Source organism: Melitaea cinxia, chromosome 12, assembly GCF_905220565.1.
Source record: "Melitaea cinxia chromosome 12, ilMelCinx1.1, whole genome shotgun sequence".
Taxonomy (NCBI): Eukaryota; Metazoa; Arthropoda; class Insecta; order Lepidoptera; family Nymphalidae; genus Melitaea; species Melitaea cinxia.
In genome coordinates this window covers 8374963-8401673 of record NC_059405.1, presented here as the reverse complement: position 1 = coordinate 8401673, position 26711 = coordinate 8374963, and the positions used below count along the sequence as shown (strand labels likewise).

General features: G+C 33.2%; 2 protein-coding genes across 3 annotated transcripts; one reads left to right on the top strand and one right to left on the bottom strand.

Moving 5' to 3' along the window:
- The first annotated feature begins 222 nt into the window (after nucleotides 1–222).
- LOC123658369 lies at nucleotides 223–25058 on the top strand. 2 transcript variants are annotated; one of them, XM_045593801.1, is made up of 7 exons: nucleotides 10624–10739; nucleotides 10776–10851; nucleotides 11143–11384; nucleotides 18019–18107; nucleotides 19456–19637; nucleotides 21517–21659; nucleotides 22463–25058. In XM_045593801.1, the coding sequence occupies exons 2-7, from the start codon at nucleotides 10796–10798 to the stop codon at nucleotides 22636–22638; spliced, it is 888 nt and encodes a 295-aa protein (XP_045449757.1). In that variant the 5' UTR covers nucleotides 10624–10739; nucleotides 10776–10795; the 3' UTR covers nucleotides 22639–25058. The 2 variants fall into 2 exon arrangements, with proteins under 2 accessions (XP_045449756.1, XP_045449757.1); XM_045593800.1 differs by lacking the exons at nucleotides 10624–10739; nucleotides 10776–10851 and adding an exon at nucleotides 223–320.
- On the bottom strand, nucleotides 7069–7918 carry LOC123658370. Its single transcript, XM_045593802.1, has 2 exons — nucleotides 7671–7918; nucleotides 7069–7530 (listed from the first exon to the last, which is right to left on the bottom strand). Exons 1-2 carry the CDS (start codon nucleotides 7805–7807, stop codon nucleotides 7137–7139), a joined length of 531 nt encoding a protein of 176 aa, XP_045449758.1. The 5' UTR covers nucleotides 7808–7918; the 3' UTR covers nucleotides 7069–7136.
- Nucleotides 25059–26711: the final 1653 nt, after the last annotated feature.

Below are 26711 nucleotides of genomic sequence, written 5' to 3'. Positions count from 1 at the left end.
CTCAAAGAGTGTCCTGAGCGCTTATCAATAAGTTATTTATATTTAAATTTTTTATTTTAAACCAGTTATTGTAAAGTTTCGTATTTGTTGTTTTTATGTCGTTAACTATCAGTTTCTTATCATTCTGCTCAAGATAAAACACACCTAAGTGGCTAAAGTGATTTTATATTTAGTATTGTAACTACTGTGTCGCTGATAAGTTAAAGAGCGTTGTAGATTTATATTATTTGGAATTTAATAATATTAAAGATGGCATCGTCTGATCCAGAAATCAAGGATGGACTGACCCTTCCAGTTTGGATGAAATCAAAACCGACCAAGTAAGTAGAATTTTTAACATTTATTTATTAAGCTAAGACACAACTAAGATATAATAATATTTGTGTGCGTCTTTACATAGGTTAAGTAAATTTAATATTATCATAATGTTTATATTATCATTTATAAATGTATTGTCTAAAATATATAAAAGCGAAATACCACTCACTGATTAATCACGAAATCTCAGAAACTATAACACCTACAAAATTGAAATTTGGCAGGAATGTTCCTTATAGAGTTTAGGCTAGGGGTATAATACGAGAGTTGGAAGTTTGTATGAAAGTCCTATGTTTTTGAAGTAAGAGACTTGAAAAATAAAATGTACGCTTTACAGATAGTGTGGAGGTGTACTAATATGTATCTTTAGAAATTATCCACCTTTTGGGGTTAAAACAAGGAATGGTAGTTAGTATGAATGTCCAATGTTATTGAAGTTAAAGTAATTATGATAAATAGGATCAGAGAAGAGAACTGCATCTATTGTGCCGAAAACCAATTTCAATATTTTTAAGCAAACCTAAGTCTCGCTGTTTTGTAAGTTACGGTCAGTTCTGGGACTCGAACTGGTCGAAATGTTCTCAGGTCCTTCTCTGCTAACCTTCTTCTTAAGGCTCTTAGGCTCACACTTACGTTTCATACCTCAAACAAGCTCCAGTTACGAGCCTCAGAAGATGTAGCGAACCGATTTCGATGTACATCTTCGGCGACCTTTCCTTGACCTTCTTGTGCAAGAACCGGTCTTCCTGTAACACTGAAGAGCGTATTGAATTACGGTTTGTGGTTATCTAAGCATCCAGTCAATGCAACACTGGTTATACTCACCGTCCGCAAGTGACAGGCCTGGCTGCTCCAGCTGTGTCCAGGGGCTTTTTTTTTTTGGTGTAAATGAAATAATAGTACTTTACACCTCGATTTTAATCGAAGGATTGTTATCGCATTGTTTTACGACAAACGTATCCTTCTTACAGAATGTACAGCTAGTCAAACTTTTTCTTTGATCAAAAGTATGTTTAAAAACTATTTTATATTTAAAGATAAATGAAACGCGTTGCCGATTTGGAGGCTGTTATATTTTTGACTTGAATAAAATATATGAATACATTCATGTCTCTTCGAAACAAAACCACGAATTTTTTAATGTTTTATTTCCGTACTTAATTCTATGAACTGTGGTGGCAATGCTAAGTCAGCGGAACAGTTACGTACTAGTCTAAGTGGACGGTTGAGTTGACGGTTAATTGTGACTGATTATATTAGTAGATGGATATAATATGACAAATCAGGCTTAGAGTTTCTGTATTATTATTTTTTCATAAATTTTTAATATGGTACTATTATGTCTGCAGATTTTGTTATTACTTAAAAATCGCCATTCGAGAACCTAAATTGCCCATCGGTTGTCGGTTCTTCTTACAATATGGCCTACTTATTGATACATTAGCTTGCAGATTTTGAGAGATATTTTGGTGACCTTCGTTCGTCTAGGGATTTCATAATTACGGATTCTGTCGCGTAAAGAAATATCAAGTATAGCTCTTTCTATTCCTCGCTGAGCTACCTTGAGCCCATGGAAAAGGCTAACGATAAAAGGTCACGCCCCAGCGCCGTAGCTCATCACTGGTAATACACTGCTCAAACCCCTTTGCCTTCAGACACTATGGTATACTAGACGAGAAGATACTTTGTAATTCCCGAACGCTGCCCAACCGAGTTGGATTCTACGAATTGCCTCTCTCTCACAGTTGGGCTTACCTATACGGATCAGTTGCTTCAGGTAGAGTAGCACTGTCAATAACGACGAGTATGGGTGTGACATTGACCCAGATCTTTGTCTTGTCCATGGTGATCTTACGACCCACTCATTGTGAGGCGCTATGATGGTTACCTAGCATAGTGCTGAGTTCTTCTAGGGGATCTGCAAAGATTACTATATCCTCGGAAAATCTAAGGTGCATGAGGGGTTTGCCATTGATGATTTTACCTGGTCCTTCCCACTCCATCAGCTTAAACACTTCTTCCAGTGCAGCGGTAAACAGTTTCGGGGATATAATATCCCCCTTGTCGTACGCTGCAGTGGAATAGGTAGAAGCTATTGACATACTAAGAATACTACAAGCACGCTAAGTGTCCTTAAACAAATAATAATATTTTTAACGTCATTCATTAGCGGAATTGTAGGTGATAATTTGTGACGTTGCGATATTTACATCTAATGGTTTCAAGTTTGTGAAATATATTATATAGATGACTTTGAAAGAGTAAAGATTGCATAGAGTACTAAACAAATAACCTTGATTTGTAGTACATTCACCATAAGGCCCGGCCAAACCTGTATTTTAATAAAATAGTGTGGGTCGTTTGAAATTCCAATGTCATATAATGTATACAGAAATATAATATGAATTGTAAAATAATATGTCCATTAATGATTCAATAATTGTGTTTGCTTGCTTGCTAAATTAAACTGACTTAAAATTCCATCTATATGTATTATAATGAGAACAACATCAACACAGTCGAAGTAAACTAATTGCGCAGTATAACTCAAAAAGTATTTGTCAAATGTCAATCAAATTTAAATGGGACTCACTACACTACACAGAAAGCACCAGCTTTCGATGAAACAAAGAATTATCAAAATCGGTACCCACAGTAAAAAGTTACACACAAAACAACAACACACAATACAAGCTATCATTATTGGAAGCTCTAAACTTATTTCTCGCGTAAATAAGACACGATTATCTCCAGTAATTTTTAACGGTGTTGAAATTCCATGCAGCGAGAAAGTGACAAATTTAATCATATTTGATCAAAACCTCTCTTGGTGACCACAGATTTGTGAAGTAAGTCGATTTTTTTTTCTGCTGTGGAATCCCTTCGCATGCTACAAAATTTCATTCCTACGTCCACCAAAGTTGCGCTAGTACATAGTCTTCTCTTACCTATCAATGACAATGCTGACACTTTCTTTCTTCACATAACCGAGGAGCAATTGAATAAGCTTGAGTGCATTCAAAATTTATGTATCCGATTCATATTTGGTCTCCGCAAACATGATCACATTTCCGACTTTCGCAAAAAAATCAAGTGGCTCCCAATTCGCCTTCGCAGGAATACTCACATTCTCAAGCTATTATACTGCATTATGTTTGATCCGGCAACTCCCTCTTACCTAAAAGAGCGGTTAAAATATCTAAATCTAAATGATTTACATGAACGTAGTTTACGGTCGAACGACAATCTACTTCTCGAAATTCCTTCTCATTCCTCTACTTTCTACATAAAATCCTTCACCTAAAAAACTGCTCGACTTTGGAATTCTTTGTCCTTATGGATTAGCCGTTCTCAATCTCTTCCTATTTTTAAGAAATCCGTTAAACAACGCTTTCTTAAAATGAATGGGATTTAATCCTTTGCTTTAGGTTTCCAGCCTTATGATTATCTCCTTTTGTCACTATTAACTTTGTTTAAAAACTTCTTATTTATGTAGTATGAACTTATGTGTGTGTATGTGTGTGTATCTGTATCTATATGTATGTATGTATATGTACGTATGTATATGTACGTATGTATATGTACGTATGTATATGTATGTGTGTATATGTATGTATGAATATGTATGTATGTGTGTGTATATATGAATATGTGTGTGTATGCGTATGTATGTATATGTAATCAATCTATCTATAAATGTATGTATGTATGTCTATATGTCTATTTTTTAACATTAAACATTAACATTAAACTGTACACCTACACCGTCAATATATTATTATCTCCTTTGCCCTAAGGTTGCCTGGAAGGAAGGTCGCCTTTTGTACATTTTTCTACTAATTATTGTTAATGTTGCTTGTTTATTTTATTTCCTGTTTGGTGTAAAGTCTAAATAAATAAAAAAAAATCGAATTGAGAACCTCATAGATAGTGCATATGATTGCAAGCATAAGTGCAGTGTTATATAACAAAGCTGATATAGATGAATCCTTATCAGTTTTATTATGAGCAGTTTTCAAATGTTTTGACGTCATGACAATCGATCTCAACACTGTTACAGTAAAATAACCACACAATATGTTTTGTTTTGATTCTTGTACATAATATTGTCATATCAGACATGTTTATAAAACATGGGATTATTATTTACTAACATTGAATAATAAATTAAAAAACTACGTACGTCGACGTATATATATATATATATATATATATATATATATATATATATATATATATATATATATATATATATATATATACTAGCTGACCTGGCGAACTTTGTACCGCCTTCTTTATTTTTTTCTTAAATATAATAATTAATATATCAAAATAAAATATAGGCCTATCTTTCAAGTTGGATCGAACTGCACATGGTGTGCGAATTTTATTATAATCGGTTAAGTGGTTTAGGAGTCCATCGAGGACAAACATTGTGACACGAGATTTATATATATTAAGATATATATATATATATATATATATATATATATATACACACGACGTACATATACACATATATTCTTATCATTACGTCTTTAAAGTTAAGTGTTTAATAATAAAACGTGATGCTTTGAGGTGTAAATACTCATCTGATAAGATTGTCGTAGGCTATGCAGAATGATCCTTGGAGAATACCATGGTTTGATGAATTCAAACTGAGTATGAATACGTTAACCACAGCATTTAGACTCCGTTCCGGTCACATTCCACTTAATAGTGGAATGTATTCCACTTAAGTTTGCTTACCTGATGAAAAAGGTACCTTCTCCGTTGTGTACCGAATGCGGCATCATTGAAGATGCAGTTCACATTATGGTGGAATGTGTCCGAAATAAAGATATTAGAAATGATATGCTGCAAAAAATTCAAAATTTTAACGAGCTTGGAGGTTGTAATTCAATTTTGGCGTATCCTCTCTCAGAACCGGCTAAACTATTGTACAAGATTGTAAACATTGGTATGCGACGACGACCTCATTAATTTTTTGTATGTAAATGTGTGATGTTCCTATGGAGTGGCCTAGTCCTTAGATTAAAAAGATTAGAATTACTTTGTGAAGGGAACGTCTTGTTCATTAATATTATTGCTAGTTTCCATAATTATAACTTAAATTTATTACATCTAAACCAAAGAAGAAATAAAATAATAAGGATATATAGTATAGTACTTATATAGACAAAAAGTATACAACAACAACAACATTACAGCCTATACAGTCCACTGCTGGACATAGGCCTCCACAAGTTTACGCCAAAAATAACGTGAACTCATGTGTTGACAAAAAGTATGTTAAGGTATTAATAAGTAAGCCGTGATTTCGTAGTTTCCTTTACCGCTGTGGTGATTTTGACCTTCGTTATGTCAATGAGAACATATTTATGACTAGCTGCCCGGACCGATTTCGTTCGGTCAAAAGTTAACAGTAAAAATCATTTTAAAATAATATAAAAAAAAATTGTATTAAAACCTTCCGTGGGCCTTAAGGAACATACAAAAAAAGAAATTAGCCGAATTGGTCGAGCCATTCTCGAGTTTTGCGCTTAGAAACATTCATTTTTATATATATAAGACTAGCTGACCCGGCGAACTTCGTATCGCCTAACAGTCGATTCTTTAATTTTTCTCTCCGTAAGAACCACCCTCGTACTTCAAGGAATATTTTAAAAAAAGAATTAGCGAAATCGGTCCAACCTTTCTCGAGTTTTGCGCTTAGCAACACATTCAGCGACTCATTTTTATATTATAGATAGATATAAGATAGATAATGAAACTAATTGTAGAAATTAAAAAATGATGATATCAGGAAGTAACGTATACGTAAGTAATTGTTATCGGTAACAGGTGCACCAAAGATAAAACTTTCTATCATGTAATTTTTTTTTAATCCTGTAAGTATATAAAATAACTAGCTGACTCGGCAAACGTTGTCTTGCCGCTAAACGCTTTTTAAAAATAGGGGTTGGTGGTAGAAGGGTGAAAATTTGGGGTTGTATGTATTTTTTAACGCCAAATCATAATAAAATAAAAAATAAATAATTTATCAAAAAAATAAAAAAATAAAAAAATTGGGGTTGACTACCCTTAACATTTAGGAGGATGAAAAATAGATGTCCGATCCTCAGACCTACCCAATATGCACACAAAATTCCATGAGAATCTGTCAAGCCGTTTCGGAGGAGTTTAACTACAACCACCGCGACACGAGAATTTTATATATTTGATTAGATTATTTATTTTACACCAAACAAGAAATAAAATAAACAAGAAACATAATTAGTAGAAAAATGTATAAAAGGCGGCCTTATGCTAAAAAGCAATCTCTTGCAGGCAACTTTAGGGCAAAGGAAATGATATATTAAAGGTGTAGGTATAGTTTCATGTTATGGAAAATAATTTGAAAGAAAATAGACATACATACATAAAATAAATAGACATACACACATTTTTGTGATATTAAAATGGATTGGGGTAATAAAGAGAACCGAATCGCTGTGATTGCATTGCACAAAGTAGGTATGGAGCCAAATACAATTTTTAAAACTATCCATACGCTTGGTATTAGTCTAATATTAGTGTACCGAGAGTATGAGAGTATGGCTTGCTCTAAATTCCATGATAATTTGGAGTCCCTAAAACAATTCATACGATTGGTAGTGAAGAATTTTCCCACGGAAAAAGTGCATGCTTCTATTGATACCTAGCTTCAATTAAAGGACTGTATTGCAGCCAATGTAGTCGTCTTTGAATAAGCTTTACGCCGGCTCCACACGTTGGCCCCAATATAGGCCCCAACGCTACTTGTCCAACGTGTGGATCTAGAAAATGGCATTGGTCCCAACGTTGGTGCGAGCGTTGGTAGTTGGCCGCCTTGTGTCGGTTTCATCAAAGGAATCTGCGCCAACGCACGCGATCTGTCCACACGTTGGCGCTTTGCGCAGTTCTGTTGCAACAAATGCAACACGCAGCGAGTGCGTACTTCGAGCGAGAATGGCTTCCTCATCCACAAAATCGTCACCGGCATGAACAATAGCAACAGCAAGGCGTACTTTGCTTGGTATTGAGTCTCTGAATACTGCATCTTGCTTTTTTATTCTTGGTCCAATCAACTGCAGAAGGTATTCGAAATCTATCGAAGACATACGACAAAAGTTATCAAACTGTCCTGATGGCTCTTGAATCAAATTACTCAATAATCGGGTTCCATCATACCTAAAAAAGAAAGAAAATGTAAATATAGAATAGATACTTTAATATTACAGCGCCTATAGACAACTGCTGATATAATTGTAGTTTGTTGTTGACGTTATTAGAATATTTAAAATGGAGTGTATAACTAGATCTTTACTCACTGATTCCGTGTTTTATGATGTGTCGTCATCCACCATCTTCTTTGTCGTGGCTTTTTATATTTTCTCAGTAACAAATATAAATGTGCACTCAGTACTATAAAAGCGCTCAGAGCAGTTTCGATTTCTGTATCGGACATCTTCACATTGGCCCTGACGGGACAGAACTAGTTTATTAGCCAACGTGTGTACGCCTCACCTAATTTGCTGTCCAACTTTGGTACGAGCGTTGGGACCAACGTGTGGAGCCGGCCTTATATATTTTTAATGGTTTTATATTAATGTATTAAACTAACACAGTGTAATAGTAATAAATGTTACGCGCTATAGAATTTTTTTTTTTAATTTTATTTGTAACAATACTTAGGGCAAGACTATGTAGTAATCGCAGTGTAAACACGAGAAGGAATAACAAAATTATAACTCAAATAAGGAATAAAAAATATAAGTTTCTGACTGCGCAAAGTAAACGTCTCTTTTCTATAAACATCTCCTTTATATTGTATTCGCATGTATAATAAAATCCCACAAACGATTTTGCGACTGTCTTTATATAAATTGTATTAAAAAGAAATATATTATATGTAAAAAGCTTAGCTAAAGCTTATTATTCGGTGCAGGATTACATAGATGGAAAGATGCATGGACTTCGTGGCGCTGTATTGCATGCAAGATATTACCAACTTTGTATCGACACACTTTGTATTTCATTTTTAAAAGAGTACCTAACTTTGGAGTTTCTTGCCGATTCTTCCCCAATCTACATTCCAAATTGGTGGTAGCTTCACTTTAAAAAATAATAATAATCATCATCATCATCATTTAAGCCTATCACAGTCCACTGCTGGACACAGGCCTCCACAAGTTCATGCCAATAATTGTGTTTGCTCGCAAACGAAAAAAAAACCGACTTCAATTACATCGACGAGTAATACAACGTAGATCGACGAAAAAATAGTCAAGTCTACGCGTTATCAAAGATTACTCAAAAAGTCAATCAGATCAGATCTCGATAAAATTTATATGTGACCACATGACAAACATCAGCTTTCGAATAAATCAAAAATTATCAAAATTGGTACACCCAGTAAAAAGTTATTGCGGATTTTCGAGAGTTTCCCTCGATTTCTCTGCGATCCCATCATCAGATCCTGGTTTCTTTATCATGGTACCAAACTAGGGATATCTTCTTTACAACAAAAAAAGAATTATCAAAATCGGTATATCCAGTAGAAAGTTATGCGGTATAATACAACGTAGGTCGACGAAAAAAGCGTCAAGTAAAAACGCATTATTAGATATAACTCGAAAAGTAGTTGTTCGATCTCAAATAAATTTAAATGGGACCAATTGGCACACACCACCTTTCGATTAAAACAAAATTTGTCGAAATCGGTCTACCCGGTCAAAAGTTCTGATGTAACATAAATAAAAAAAAAAAAAATACAGTCGAATTGAGAACCTCCTCCTTTTTTGGAAGTCGGTTAAAAATAGCGTAAACTTATGTGTTTTGCCCATAGTCACCACGCTGGGTAGGCGGGTTGGTGACCGTAAAAATAATAGTTACTTAAAATTTTAATTTTAGAATGACAATTCAAAAATGTTTTTTGAAGCCTTTTTGTATAAAGCCATTTTAATTAACTACTATACTATATATATAGATATATAATATTTTATTCAACAATCAATTTATTACTGTCGTTCGAAAATCTTCGTTATGTAAAACGTTCGTAAACGTTCGTTCTATTAAACGGCTGGTTTTATTTTCCTAGTCGATTTGTGACGTCATAAGCATATGGGTATCAAGGTCACTTTAGCGTAGAATAGTCTGCTGATCTGCTCTTTACCGCCTAGTTTTAATTTGAAGGAGATTGTTTGTACTGGCTTCTTCCTATTTATAAATGCTATGGAAATATCGAAGTGTTGACTTTTTTATTTTGGTATATAAGAAGAAACCTTATTGATGCACTATGCACACGCAAAGTTCGAAGTGAAACTTCTTTAGGCGCAGGAGGCTAAAGTTTTTACGGATGAAACAGCAACGTTTTGATGAAACGACAACGTTTTGATGAAACGGCAACGTTTTTGTCGATGGCACTGGAACGGAAATTTGAAGCTTTAGATTTGTATAAATTTAAACGAGACTCAAAAATTAGTTTACCAAAGAAGTTTCACTTCTGACATGTGCACTTTGTACTCACGTACTTCTTTCTATGAATTTATCGCTTAAAAAAAATACGTCGTGTTGGCCGTGAACAGGTTTAAATAATATTTTCAGGTCAACATTAAATTTCATTGTGCAAAAACCGTTCCAAATTTAAAAGTTTAAATAATTAGTGATTCATTATAAATACGGTTTTAAGATAAAATTCCATGACCATTTTGCTCATTAAAGAAAAAAATCTGAGCACAATTTTGGTAGTCTTTCGGTGCTCTATAAAAATCAAAAGTTTAATTTTACTATAAATTTAACCGTCGAAATCAAAGAATTTGCTCTAACATTGATATGTAGCAGTAAAAGGAAATGTTTCTGTTTATTAGAAATTTCTGTTATTGTGACCAGTCTATTTTATTATGCAGAGATCTAGAAAGCTGTCAAAATACTCTTGTATGAAAGCCAAGTTAGTTATTTTTAGCGATAATAAAACACGCTGTCTACTTTTAAAGTTCCTCGTTGTTGCTTTCAAAAACATTTGGCACCTGATTGATTAAATTATGTGCCAAGAATAATTTTTAAACTACGAAACATTATTTATTAACAAAATTAAAAAAAAGTCATAGCTCCTGCCTGTCTCTAAATGTACAATGAATTCTTGCATATTGAAATGTCGTAAGTGTTGATTGTTGGGGGAGTGCTCGAATAAACGGACGCCATTGGCTGACTAGATACGACGTCACAAGCTATTTTTGTTTAGTTTACAACTAAATTATCGTGATAAGATTAACTCGCCAGCAATAGTATTTGCGGTATAAAATGTAAGGTGGTTTCTTAATAGCTAAGTTTGCGGCATAATTTGTGAACGTCTAGGTCTTTTTACTTCAGTGACAAGTGAATTTATGGAAACTTCTGTCTAACTATTATTATTATATTATTATTATTATTATTATTACCAATAAACATTGTTACGATGATGAAAAAGAGAAATATTGTTGCACAGTTCAGTAACTTGAATAACCTTTTGTCGTAAGTATTACTCAAGTTGATAAACTTATTGCGTTATACTAAATTGATAATATCACGAATAAAATCATTCGTTAAATGCAATTTGTTGTAAACGTTTTTGTTTATGACTTTATATAGTACGTTAATTCACTTCACGATCACGCTACTTATGATTAGTTAATATCTAATTAAGTTATAGTTAAAAAAATGGGTTTATTGTAAATCTATTTAAAAAAAAATGACTTGTTAAAACTTGTTACAGGTATACTCATAATTATTGTACGTATTTTAATGTAATGTAATTGTTCGCAGGGAATTTGAACCATTCGCTACGTCGCCTCCAGAAGATTCGTTTTTCTACATTCGATATCCAAAGACAGATGTATTGTTTGGCAAACCGAAGTTTCCCAACGAAGTTCCGAAGGTTTTGATTGAACAACCTAACGAAGTAGCAGCTTCGGCCACGTTTAATGTGATCAAAGATAAAGATTGGTCGAAACACACGAAACCCTGCCAAGAAGTTCTGCACGGAATTGCACCTATTAATACAGCTGGTAAGACTCAAAACTTTTTGCAAACTGATTAACGAACATTTTAATTGATGTTTATGAAAAAATAAGATAACCTTGTCTTGAATGCAAACTCCACAAAAACTTATTATTTAATAATAATAAATTGACGACGCGTTGGCGCATCGGTCACATTACTGGTTTGAGGCTGTTACGCTGGCGGTTCGATCCCCGTACATGACAAACATTTGTATAGGTCATACAGATGTCTACCGTGGTCTGGGTGTTTGTGCAGTCCTTGTGGGTCTCCCACCGTGCCTCGGAGAGCACGTTAAGCCATCGGTCTCGGTTGTTATAATGTACACCAGATAGCGGTCGTTAATCATAGTAGGGAATATACCTGCCAACCCGCATTAAAGCTCCGTGGTGGATTAAGTTCGGATACTTCTCCTACATGGGGAAAGAGGCCTACGCCCAGCAGTGAGATTTTTCAGGCTAAAGCGTTTTAATAATACTATTTAAGTTGAAATAGAGCGTGGTTGTTGTTTATAACAGCTATACAAATAAACAAAATTGGAGTGTCTGTTTGTAATATTAAAATAATGTGTCTGTCTGTTTGTTCCGGTTAATCTCTGAAACAGCTGGACCGATTTTGACGGGACTTTCACTGGCAGGTAGTTGATATAATGCGGAGTACTTTAAGCTATTTTTATTTTAGAAATTTATTTATTTTATAACTCTGCGAACTGAAAAATAACTTTTTTGGTAAATTCCACGCAGACGAATTCGCGGGCACAGATACTATTTAATATAAAAGTATGCCTAATTGTTTTCACAAAATTAGAGATTGGTATATTAATTTTATGATAAGTATAAACTTTTCATAACATTATTTAACATAACAAAAACTTTATTTACGTTTATATTTAACTATAATATATTATATTCTCTTGATATTATTTACATTACAAATAAAAGTTTTTAAGTATCTATCATGAAAAAATCGGATGAATTGTAGCTATTTCTTAAAAATTGAGTATTTACGGAAGTACGTAACTACTTAAATTTATTTATCATTTAAATTACTTATCAAATATGTTTTTCAATAACAGGATTATTAAAATAGTTACTTCGTATTTATACATAGATTGTTACAAAGCAATTCGTAAATATGATCACGTGTTGTAATAGAATTTTCTTTACATAATAATAATTCAATTTGCATTCGCGAACTGCTTGGTATGAACTGCTATAAACATTTTGCAACACGTGACGTATTAATTTTCTGCTGTCAGGAAATACGTTATTTAATAAACAATGATAAAGTTATTTGTATAGATTATGATGTCATTTAGTTATTATCTTTATATACATTTGTAAATATATACATGGGTAGGCATTACAGGAAGTATCCTGCTCAAGCAGGATGCTTCCTGTAGTGCTGTGCAGTAAGTATCCTACTCCAGCAGCCCGTCTGGGGAAGTACCTCGACCTTATAGAAGATCACAGCTAAATAATTCTGCTTTCAAGCAATGTTGTATTGCTGTGGTGAGTTAGCTGGCCAATGTTCCGGGGGATGGGTTTGGAGCTAGCGTCTATAACGAGCTTGCGATAATTGCTTGCCACCAGGTGAGCATTACGCTTGTTTGACGACCTATTTGTATAAAAAATACACAAATTAAAAAAAAAGTTAAGTACATATTTATTCAATTCTAGTTATCTAACGACAACTCAACTAGATAGGTAACTTTTAACGACTCGATCTTTTTAGAGTTAATTTAAAAAGTTAAACGAGCAATTCTATATATAATCTGAATCTCGGAAACTGCTCCAACGATTTTTATGTAGTATGCAGGGGATAAAGGGCGATCTAACTAGGATTCGTTTTTAGAAAATGTCGTTTTATCCGTGTTTTTAGGCAATAAAAATCTGCTACAGGGTGGGCCATTTAAGATTTGGAATTTGAATCGACTTTAAAAAAAACTAATGAATATTTTTTCAAAGTTGTGAGTTTATTAGAAAGATTGAACCTTTCCATTAAGGAATGAAAGACAACATCATTCGAATGACTGCCACGGCTAGCCTTACAATACCCCATTCGATCAGTCCAATTTTTCAGTACATTTTCGATTGTTTGGGCCTCTATTTCGTCAACTTCGATTTCATGTTTCAAGTCGTCAATCGTTTCGATGGTTAACGTAACACTTGTCCTTAACGGCTCCCTACAAAAAAAAAAAAAAAAAAAACGGCGTGAGTTAAATCGCAGCTTCGAGGTGGCCAATTAACATCAGCATTTCGGCTGATTATGCGATTTTCGAAAATAGTGCGCAAAAGATCGATTGTTACGTTAGCTGTTTGGCACGTTGCGCCGTCCTGTTGAAACCAACTGTCGTCTATGTCATCCTCTTCAATTTTGGTAAACAAAAAATCGCTTAGCATGGCGCGGTAGCGATCGCCATTCACTGTAACGGCCTTTCCTTGCTAATTTTCGAAGAAAAATGGCCCAATAATGCCGCCAGATCAAAATCCGCACCAGATAGTCACTCGTTGTGGATGCATTGGTTTCTCCACGATGACGTGGATTTTCAGCGCCCCAGATACGACAATTTTGCTTATTGACGTATCCTCCGAGGTGGAAATGAGCTTCATCTGAAAAGATGATTTTTCGGTAAAAATGCTCATCTTCGATCAAGCGGTCTTCGGCCCATTGAGCAAACCCAAAACGCATCGGATGATCATGCGGCTTCAGCTCTTGCACAAATTGAACTTTGTACGCATTCATACCGAGATCTTTATGCAAAATTCATCTCAAAGAAGTGCGTGAAATGTTCAATTCTTGAGAACGATGACGAGTTGATGTTGATGGTTGTTCATACACACTCTGAGCAACAGCAGGGATGTTTTCGGTTGAGCGTTCTGGAAGAGTACGTACACGAGTTGCTTTATCCAACAACGATCCAGTTTCACGAACTCGCTTTACAAATTGATCGACAAACTGTGTTTTTGGCACATCCTTTTTGTTAAATTTTTTTCGTAAATTTCTTCCAGTTTGAGTAGAAGAAAGTTTGAGTAGTTCCAAAGTGGTGAGCACTTTGGAAAAAAGTTTTTAATATTTCCCAACTTTGTTCAAGTGAAAAGCGACCCATTTCATAAATGTCAAACATAAAACTAACTTTCTGTCACATCGGAAATGTCATCAAACCTTCCAACCTTAAAATAACCTATAGTTCCAATTCCAAACGTTAGATGGCCCACCCCTTACAATATCATTAGAATACGAAGGTAAATTTCGCCACCATCTTTAAGTTTTATAATAGGTGGGAAATCGGCCGTTCCCGAAACGAGAAGACCACATGTCTCTAGATCGATTATTTTCTCTTTTTTTCTGGTTGCACTCGTGATTTTTAATTTAACACGTTCCCTGTCCTAGTACAAAGTTATAAAATGTATTCGTACGTCCACCTACAATTTTGCCCTAACTTGACAATAATCATTATAAGAGATTACATTTATACTAATACGGCCTAAAAAAAATTTTTTTTTCAGGAAAATAGTGTAAAAAAAAATATGACTCCCTAAGGAGTCATGAACGTGTGAACTAAAAATTGTGTGACTCTCTATGGAGTCATGTACGTGTTAACTAAAAATAGTAGTCAATCATATATTTTTTTATATGTTCTGTGGTATGAAATGTCAATATCAGCTGTGAAATGTCATCATTGTATGAATGTAAAATAAAATCTAGTGCCCACAAAATACAATTACTGCTACGCTTGTACCTGTAACAAAGTTTGAACAAAAAGTTCAAATAAAGGAGGATCTTTATTTTCATAATGGCTGCTAAGAACATTCGTGATGCTGACATAATCCGTCTAAACAGTGACCAATCGAGTTCCGAGGACGAAGATGCGCTGGTTTTTGAACGTGAGTCTGCACCAACTATTATTTATGAAACTGTAGACGATATTAGAGACTTTATCGAGGAGGAGCTACGCCAAGAAGAACAGCAGTCTAATGTGCCCATTCATGCAAATATATCCCTACAAGATCCTCGAGTAGAAAATCAATGGTTGTTTCAAGTAGATGACCTACCCCCAGAAAATTTTACAGGTTGGGATAATCTCTCTCGACAGTTTATTCACTTTGATATGAACACGGATGTATTCACTATATTCCGTCAAATTGTGAATGACAAAGTTTTAAAACTAATGGTGGAACAGACGAATATTTACGGCAGGCGTCTAAAAGAGAGAGCTTTAGGAGAATTTAGTCGCATAAAAAGATGGACTGACGTAACAGAACAAGAAATGTTAAAATTCTTAGGAATGGTGCTGTTCACTGGACTTGTCAAACTACCCACACTTGAGAGTTATTGGAAGAAAAACCCTCTATATTTCCATCCGCTCATGCACAATATAAATTTATCCTATAATCGCTACTGCATTTTACTAAAATGTTGGCATTTTGCTGATAATGAGGCTCCAAGAAATGATGATGACAGGCTTTATAAAATAAAGCCACTTGTAGACCTGATTATGGAAAACGGCCACGCAATATACACACCAGGACGTGTTATTGTTGTCGATGAATCAATGGTGCACTTTCGCGGACGCCTTTGCTTTCGGCAATACATACCATCTAAAGCTCACAAATATGGCGTTAAAATTTACAAACTATGTACAATTGATGGTTTTGTATGGGAGTATGAAATCTATTGCGGTATAAGCCAAAGAGTCTACGATTTGGATTTATCGGGAAGTATAGTCGCACGCCTTGCTGAAAACCTGCTAGATGAAGGTAGGTTGATAATAACTGATAATTTTTACACCAGTGTACCTCTAGCCAATTTTTCGAAGACCCGTCGTACTGATTTGTTAGGTACAGTGAACAAAATGCGAAGAGGCCTTCCGCAACAAGTTACTGGACGTAAATTGAAGAAAGGGGAGATTGCAGCTATGCAGAAAGGCAATATTACTGTGCTAAAATGGCACGATAAACGTGACGTTTTACTTCTTTCTACATGCCATGGAAAAGAAATGAAAATGAGTAGTGGGCGAAGACCAGTACTCAAACCTGAAATGGTTTTAGAGTATAATAGAGGGAAAAAAGGTATCGATGTGTCGGATCAGTTGAGTAGCTATAATAGTCCTACAAGAAAATCGATAACTTGGTACAAAAAAATTGCCGTAGACTTGCTGTCAATTGCGGTGGTAAACTCGTGCCTTATTTTCAATGAACTGCAAAGGAACTCGGGACAAAAGAAGCTTGCCATGTTATCGGCACATGAAATAATAATAAAAAATCTGCTACAGGTAAGAGACGAAAACCAAACATATGTTGGACGCCCGCAGTCGTTACCTGAAAACAAACACACCTTCGAGAAAATGACCAAGGAACCAGGTCGTAAAACGAATAAAAAACGATGCAAAGGCTGCTACAATAAGCTCATTTCAGATTGACAATCTTCAAAACTTGCTGGTACAAAGGCTTCTAAAGTGATAACGTGGTACCCCAAGTGTAGTGTAATAGTACTCTGCCGTCCATGTTATAATACATTACATTGATTTAAATAAATAAACAACATTGCCTCCAAAAAAAATAGTTTTATTTTACCCTCTTCATATATGGGAAACTGGCAAACATTTTACGGCGGCTCTTTTAAATTTTCGGTAGCTTTGTTATCTAACCATACGTCCATGAGAAATTTTTTCCTCTTATTCATACGTCCAGTCAAATAAAAAACATTGAATTTACTTATAGATTATGACTCCAACTAGAGTCATGGACATATGAGTTTGGTACAAATGTGACTCCTTTGGAGTCATTGGACAGTGAACGTGTTAAATAACCAGTTCATATTTTTTATTATTATGTCGGTAAGATCGAAAAAATATGATTCATATTTTGATGAATGTATGTAAATAAAATTTTCATAAATACACGATTTATCAAAAAAAAAAAAAAAATCCGAGCTAAGCATGGTTATCGAGGTATTAATAATTCTATATATTTATATATTGTTTAAGAATACACACGTTGTGAAACGTAGTGAATTTTTTTAAAATCGTCTCTTCTGGATAACTGGTTTTCTGGATATAATGAAATGGAAAATTAATGAAAAGAAGGAAACGTCAAATAAAAGTAACGATAAAAGTCAATCGGTCGGTAAATGAGTAAAAAAAGTATAATAACGGTTTTTTTATTACATGTTGTATTGTATCGTTCGAAACTAGTTGACATTTCGATTTTTTATTATTATAAGAAACATATTATAAGTATAAATAACTGGATATACTTCATTGGTCGTTGAACTAAACTGGACAAGATTCTCAATTTGCTTTTTATAAAAAAAAAAAACAAAAGTCACGCGCACATTTAAGTCTGCCTGATTATGACGCTCGAACAATTTGTCAGTATTTCCTTTTAACCATTTATTGAAAATACTACTTACTACTACTACTCGTTGCATTTGAATTGAAATATTGCTAGCTTGTCAACATAAAGCATTATTTTATTTTTAACATTAATGTCATTCAGTTCATCTTTCGTCATATTAAATTGACAAATTTTTGTGCTTGTGAAAAGTCAGTGATAAGAGTGATTAAGAATGATTAATCACAATGACTTATAATTTTTTTGTGTAAAATTTTTATCGTTAATTTATATTCACCTATTTCAGCAAATTCAAACAATGTTAAACCTAAGCCCGCGGGTGTAGACGATGGCTTCAAAGGAGAAGGCGCGGCGTGTGCTACTTCTATCGTCAAGGTCAGTCAAGATAACATTATTGATAAAGTGAAACTTATTTGTCACCTATGATGGTGACATCGTCTGGACGATTATTATTAAGTGAAAGTGTTTTTTTCATGGAAATAAAATATTCTAATGAACAGCTTATTAAGAAATTAGAAGCAGATTACAACTACCTTGATTTTGGTATTTGTAAAATTATAAATAAAATTCTATAACTGTTATTACAACAAATATTTAATGCTTGTATATAGTATACATATGTGATATAACTTAATGCTTATCGCTTATATCCACTCACTACATGTTTGATATACTGTTTTGACTATTTTGTATACTGTTTTCATTGTATGTACCTTGTCTGAACTTAACAATAATTATAAGTAAAATGAGTGCATTTTTCCAGTCACTACTCACCAGTCTGCAAAAAAGTAGATCTAGCCATATCTCAGTGATTAATTGCATTCAAGGTACTTCCGAGCGTTATTCTATTTCAAATGCGCTCGCGAAGTGACTCAGCGAATACATTCTCTCCTTTTCTGTTCGACATACATTTGAGATGAAATTCCTATTTGTTTTTTATTACGTTTTTATGGAGGTCTCGACGATGTTCAATTGTATGAGAACTAAAATCTACTTAAAATTGATTGTTCTAGAATTTTATCGTAACTAATTGAGATGAGCGAAACGATAAAAGTCATTTTTGTCAATTTTTTACATTTACGTTATATAAATACGTATAAAGTCTCGAAATTGTACACAGTATTGCGGTCATTACGTTTTTGTGACTTTATTACATATACAGGTAACGCTAGTTAAGGTTTTTAAGTCATTAACTGACTTTGAAACTGCTATATTTTTCATTACTTTTGTGCACCGTGTTAAATTGTGTTAGTCGTTTATCTAATCTAAAATCAAAATTCGCTTGAACTGTTTGTTTTTATGATTGTATTTATTTTCCTCAAAAAGTTTAGAAATAGAGTTAAGAAAATTATAAGGAACAGAGTCCAGACTAGTTCAAAAGCATAAAGTTGCCTTGAATATGAGGATTGGTTACGAAAAGAAAAATATTATAGAAATTTATAAGTGGCTTGAAGGTTTTACGTCTATTGAGATACGGTACAGCATGATATATCTTGCTCAAAATCTGGAACAGCCCGACTCCTTCAAGCAGTCTTGTGTTCCTATGGTGAGTTAAGGTGGCCAGAGATCCTGGGGAGGGTCGGGGGTAGAGTAGCTGTGCTTCTGGTGAATGCCTGTAAGCTACCGTAATAGCTTACTATCAGGTGAGCCGTATGCTTGTTTGTCGACCTAGTTTTGCATAACTATTAGGATACGAGGTTAATAGGGTTTTCTGATATTTTAGGTCGCAAGTCAGATGACACAGACTCGCTCGCCCCGTGGCTTTACAGTAGCGACTCCTCTAGAGGACAGTGGGGAGTTACAGCCGAGACACTTAGCAAGGCGAAACAGTAAGAGCCTGCCCGCCACTCCGGCACACTCGCCACCCACAAGCCCAACTTCTCGTAGAAGGATGAATGGCAACCGGTAAGAATCTTATGCTCTGTACTGCTGTGGTTAGGTGAAAGGATTTGTTTGAGCTAAATAAATGGTAATATATGTTTAATATAATTGTTTAGTCGCCGGAGTATTTTCGGTCATGCGTTGTATTTTGCTTCAGTTCATCTGGTAGAATGTCAATTTTTTTCCCTCCAGGAAATATTTTGGAGAGAACCTTGTTACAGCATGTTCAGTTTCGTTATATTTTTCTGTGCATTCGTGAGCAATAGTTGTCCAAACAATTTCATCCTTCCTTTCATTAATCTTGCAACGAATTTTATTCACCAATGTTTGGTTTAACCTTTCATTCAATTCATTTGAAAATGGTGCATTTACTGCAGTGAAAACTATAGGTATGTTTTCCTTTTCTAATTTTTTTTTTTTAATCTTTCGATTTTATGCCTGGATAGCTGATAAAATCAAGTCAATTTTGTAATCTTTTATTACTTTTTGTACAAGTTTTATAAAATCATTCGCGCTTTGGGTTTTGGATGTCTAAATATAGGCGTAACGAGTGAAGTGATCTACTAGAAGATGTAAATATTTATTAATATTAATTTTATGTATATGCACTGACGCCGGTTATTTTAAAAATATTTTATAAATATTTTTGAAATAACCGGCGTCAGTACAGTTGACATCATATTGAGTTAGCTAATGCAATTCAAGAGTCCATTCGATACTTCGTGAGGGTTAATCTCAAGATATATGAGATTAGTGTTATTTAAATAGCAGTAAATTTAAGATAACATAAAGAATCCATTTCCCACGAGTTTGGGAATTCAGCTGATAAAGCCGTATCTAACAATAGTTTTTTAATTGTGATTTTACATTTAAAATGAAACATATGTACTAAGTGTAAATATAATATTTGATAAGAATTGCATAAAAAATTTGCTGAGCTGAGATCTCGACATGCCTAAAGAAAAACAGTCGTGGTTACGTGTATTTATATTTCACTTTACATCCAGAAGTAATATCACTGAACATCATAATGACTTGTTATGACATAATATACATATAATAATATTGTTTCTTAAACGCACAGAAGCAAGTTGAGCTATACACCCCCTTGCGCAATATATATATATGTAATTGCAAAATGATTATAATAAAATGACGTGTTAGAAAACGTAACGCTGATATAACCGATCATGTTTAGTGTTTCTGTCATCAGATTTTATTACATCGTGATATCGTGATGACGAAAGGGTACAAAACGAAAAATAATTATAAGTACACCTATTGAGTATTAATGATTAATTTATGGTTGATATGTTATGATATTCATAAAAAAATGATTTGTTTGAACTTTCAAGAAGTTGATTTGTATTTGATTTTGGTCTGTATATAGATACATCAATCAAGTATATCAATGACAACCACTTATAATATAAATAGAGTAGCTGATAAAGATTAGTTCCTATTAAAAGCTTTTATTTAATTTGAAATGTATGTAACTATGTATGTTTGTAAGGGAATCTTGCATTTCACTTTGAAGCGTATGTATCTTTAACCCATCGAGCTGAAATTTTGTATACACACTTACTTTGGATGACAATGTAAATCGTGTAATGACGTTATATGTTAGTAGTAAAAGTTTTAAATGTTGTAGATATTTATATTTATTATTATTAAACAAAGATGTTTACTTTTAATTTATTTTGATCATATTTAGTCAGAGATTTATTTTATTCGGTTTTGGTCAGTCTGTAAATATCTCTAATATAGTAAAAGAAATTAAAGACACATCTTGATTTCATTAAGTTATAATAAAAACAATTTCAGAACTAAATTATTTTTTAGAGAGAATTTTGATTGTTTTTACACAAAAATGAACTAAAAGAGGTGTATAAATTTTTCGCAGATTCTTCACATCGCCGTTTGAGCCAGTAGGAGACGCCAACAATCGATCATGGCTCACAATGGCGTTGCTTGGCTACAAAAAAGATCTCACAACATCTTCGTCAACACTAGCTGAGGAAGACACTATTGAAAATAGATTACATGGTAAATTATCAAAATAGAAATTAAGAATAGAATATATTGCTGAACTGTCGATTGTGATTAGGATGGTTATGTTATATAATGGGACTAACATTTTTAGCTTTGCTGAAAATAGTTCCTGAATTAAAATGGAACTTGAAAACAAAAAGTCCACAATTTACCTGACAGTTTTTTGATCAACATAAGTTTTTTTCAATAAAAATAACTCTTAATGAGCATATGCATAATGAAGTGAGTGAAATGTTCTCAAAGTGATCTCTAATGACACCCAGAGGTCAATTTGTAACTAGTAACGTCGGATATGGGCTATATCTTTTAAATATCTATTGTACTGTGTGGCTACTGTACTAAAGAATATAGCCACCCCCTCTCTTCCCGTGGGTGTCGTAAGAGGCGACTAAGGGATAACACAGTTCCGCCACCACCTTGGAACTTAAAAAGCCGACTTCCGTCGACCGTCTTCGGTGCGACAAAGCCAGTACTGCGGTCACCAACCCGCCTGCCCAGCGTGGTGACTATGGGCAAAACACATGAGTTCACGTTATTTTTGGCGTAAACATGTGGAGGCCTATGTCCAGCAGTGGACTGTATAGGTTGTAATGATGATGATGATGATGATGATGATGATGATGATCTATTGAGCTACTGTATTATTGTACTGTTTGTTTCCTAAATAAAATAAAATAGTAAAGTTATGTAAATTACGAAAAATTAGGACATCTACATTAAAAAAAGATTTAACCCTATTTTTTGAATTAAATTTTAGTTAAAATCAATTTAAAATGTATTTTTTTTTATTTCTGCAGGTGGTTCCTTAGCAGAGTCCGTAGAAAGTCTCGGACCAGCTCCTAAAGTGGATCCAAAAATAATCTCCAATAATCCGCCGAGTCAGCAACCCAAGTTAACGAAACCGTCGACCACCTTCCGCCCGAAACCCACTGAGTTTCGAGAAATGAATTTCTGGTCACCTACTTCGATGTAAATTAACCAATCTTTATTGTTTTTTATGGTTTCTCCACCATGTACTTCAGATTAAGTTTTCAGTCTGATTTACATTGTATTGTGTCGTTATAGGACCAAAAATGACAGTGTTTTTGGCATGTCTTTAAAGTTATGCCGTAGTTTTATTTAAATGGACATATTACAGTATTTTACGTTTGTTAGCAAATAAAAAAAAAAAAAAAACAAGCCTACGAATGAATATGTGACAAGTAATGGTTTCAAATAATTTGTTAGTTTTTATTAATAAGTGCGTATAATTTATGCAACAGTGTCGAATTGATTACATATCACAAAAACAGATTATTATCGTTTTTAGTCCTGTACCTACAATCTAACGACTGATTGCGTCATGTTTATGTTTGTAGACGAAATTTAACAGTGACAAACAACCTTTTTATCTTTATAATGCTATATTACAAAATAAATCTGTTCTTTTGTAATATTTGCAAGATTTTATGTTTTTAAATCGTATCAAGTGCTACATTTATGTTTACAATGATTTGGTTTGTTATTATTACAATAAGAAAATAAATTTTAATCAATTACATAATTCTAAATCATATCTAAATGGACAGTAATTAAGATCTTTTCTCTAAATACAAGTGTCTCTTTGTTGGGATAGTAATGGACTGTTGCTAATTTAGGTTAACTGGCATATATTTGTTTATTAGGTACATTAATAATAACAATATTTGTTACCTTTAACCTGATATTATATCAAAATTTATTTTAAAATTTATTATTAATACTCCATTAAGATAACAATTCATTTACATAATAATACACAAAAATAATATGAACACTAATTTATGACCACATACAAAAATGCTTTCGACCAATAGATCATATTTAAGTGAAGTATTTTTTATCACTATGTTAAGTTCATAAAGTAATAGTTAATAATAAAGAAATCATACAAATAGAATGGACCTACAGGGGAGTAAACGAAAAATAAATAAATTAGTTTACTAGTGTTACTTATAAAAAAAGAACACATTTTTTGATACCATGTGATATTCAAAAGCATTTATAACTTTGCAACCACTGTGTTGCTTTTGGTAAAGATATGCCAATGGTGGAATCAAAAATGAATAACCCAATAATATTATTCTATGTGATAATAGTAAAAGTTGGATTTATCTAAATATGACGGTCGAGAGTAACTTCATGTATGCTAATCTAGGTTTTATTATTATTGTAAGTTTTACATTAACGATAGTACGATTAGCAGTAATGATGCCTATGAATTCATTTAAGAACATGTAAAAAAATAAAACAATTATATTGGTATTACTCAGAATATACAACTGTACTCAGGTCAGAGTTAACATCTTGTAGGGATTTATCGCAATTATAACTGTGCTACCATGTTAGGTTAAGCATAATTTCTATATTTAAAAATACGATTCATTTTGCATACCAACGGTTTGTCTGTAGAACGAACATTTTTTTTAAATATAGGAACAGTGCTTAGGAACTCTTGTTGACCTAGCAATAGTTAGTTTTGAGAACCATTAAACCGCGTGAATTTGTTAGTTAAGAGACCATTGAAATAGCTATAGAATATTCAACTTACTAAGCCATATATAAATGTTATAGTATCTCAATCATCTTATCACAGTAGAGACAGACTTTATCCTACAATATATCATGAATTACATAATTTAATGCACAGAGTATAACTCCTGTTGTTAAATTCAACCAGTATATTAAATTTCGAGGTAAATCCCGAGTACTGTAGATACAATACAATAGCCTAGTTTAAATCTACAAGATTTTCATTTTCCTTTCTAGTGGGTAAAGATAGGGTAACCTTGTACGTATTACAGTGTGAAAATGTCTTGAATACGTGATACTTTTGTATGAATATGCGCATAATGTAATATTTTTGTATAAAAATGGTGTGTATGTAAATTTAAATATCGTGGCTCTTTAGATTTCGAAATCTTTGTGATATATTTGATCCTCTACAGTGACAGTGTATAACGTCAGTAATATTATCGCTTTTACTTTATTGTTTAAAATTACTATTTTTTTTTTAATGCATATTGATTTAGAAATACTCGTAATTTCAGATACATTTTAATGTGAATGAAATTAAAATGAATTACTATTTGAGTGCGATAAAATTGGGATTACTGAAAGTTTAATGATTTGTGTTGCTGTATAATAAAATTTTACTAAAAATATGGAGTAATGAGTATTACTAAATTAATAAAAAATGAATAATATATTTAAATTGATTGGAAGTAGAAAATTGTAATTTTTCAGTTACCTTTATATTTATTAATATCTATTAATGTAAGGTGTGTAATATCGAGAGCAGATATAATGTTCCCATTATTGACAATAGCTATTTTTCGCTATTAAGAAAAATTAAATAATTTTAAGCTAACTAAATTGGAGTTATTATTTATATAAATGTTCCATGTTCGATATTAAATTAGGGGGTCACTAGCGACTTACTGATCTCCGATGCTACACGTGAGCTGGCTCAGTCTGGGCAGATCAGCGACTCTGCAGGTACACTAATAGTTCCAATTCATGTATCGAACACTACCATAGGGACACACCAGTTCAGATATCCAGCTAAAGATATATAATGTTAATCCTTGATTAAGTTAAACGGGGGGTAGTACGTTTCGTATGCGATTGGATACAGTAATATATCGCTAAGCAACCCATTAATAATTAAAGAAAAAAAAATATTTTTGAAACATTCTTCATTGGTGCTCCGCTCCTTTTGGTCTTAGCGTGATGATATATAGCCTATAACCTTCCTCGATAAATGGGCTATCTAACACTAAAATAATTTTTCAAATTGGACCAGTAGTTTCTGAGATTAGCGCGTTCAAACAAACAAACAAACAAACTCTTCAGCTTTATAATATTAGTATAGATATATATTATGTATGTTCGGGGATAACTTCGTCGTTTATTAACTGCTTTTAATAATTCTTTTTTTGTTGGAAAGGGGATATCCCTGGTGTGGTACTTTGATAAATAAACCAGGATCTGATGATGGGATCCTAGAGAAATCGACGGAAACTCTCGAAAATCCGCATAACTTTTTACTGGGTGTATCGATTTTGATGATTTTTAAGTTAATCGAAAGCCGATGTTTATCATGTGGTCACATTTAAATTTCATCGAGATCTTACAATTACAACTTTTGGAGCAATCTTTCATAATGCGTATTTACTTGACTATTTTTTCGTCGATCTACGTTGTATGACTCGTCGATGTAATTGAAGTCGGTTTTTTTTTCGTTAGCGAGCAAACACAATTATTTCGTTACAACACAATTATATAAGAGCGTTTCAGTTTTAATCACCCTAAAAATGTTAGAACTTAAAAAAATTACTTTAATGTTAATTTAATTTTTTATAATTGTAAATAAACTTAGGCGTGAATAATATTTTTTTATTATAAAACTTAAACGTTTAAGTGTAAAAAGTTTATATCAAAGTAAAGACTAAATTAAATTTATAGTTAATACTTGATATGTAGTTCGTGCTTGAGAGTCATAATATATTTTTAGTAATTATAATATTGTGACGCAAGTGTTAGCGTGTAGTTTAATATCGCAAGTAAATTGTACGTTATCAACACGCATTCATTTCGAACTATTTTTTTACTAAAAAAAGATTGCGTGTGTCGCACGAGGAATAAGTATTATATACCTTTTTTAACCGACTTCCAAGAAAGGCGGAGTTCCGGTTATGCGATTGTATTTTTTTTATGTATGTTACCTCAAAATTTGACTAGGTAGACCGATTTCGATAAAAAAAATTTTAAACGAAAGGTGGTGCATGTCATGTGGTCCCATTTAAATAATTGAGATCTGAGAAGTACTTTTCGAGTTATATATAATAATAAGTCTTTTTTTTTCGTCGACCTACGTTGGATTATATCGCATAACTTTTCAGTGGGTGTACCGATTTTTATGATTCTTATTTTAATCGAATGCTGATACTTGTCATGTAGTCTCATTTAAATTTGATCGAGATCGGATGACAACTTCTTGGGTAATCTTTCATGAAACATATTTAC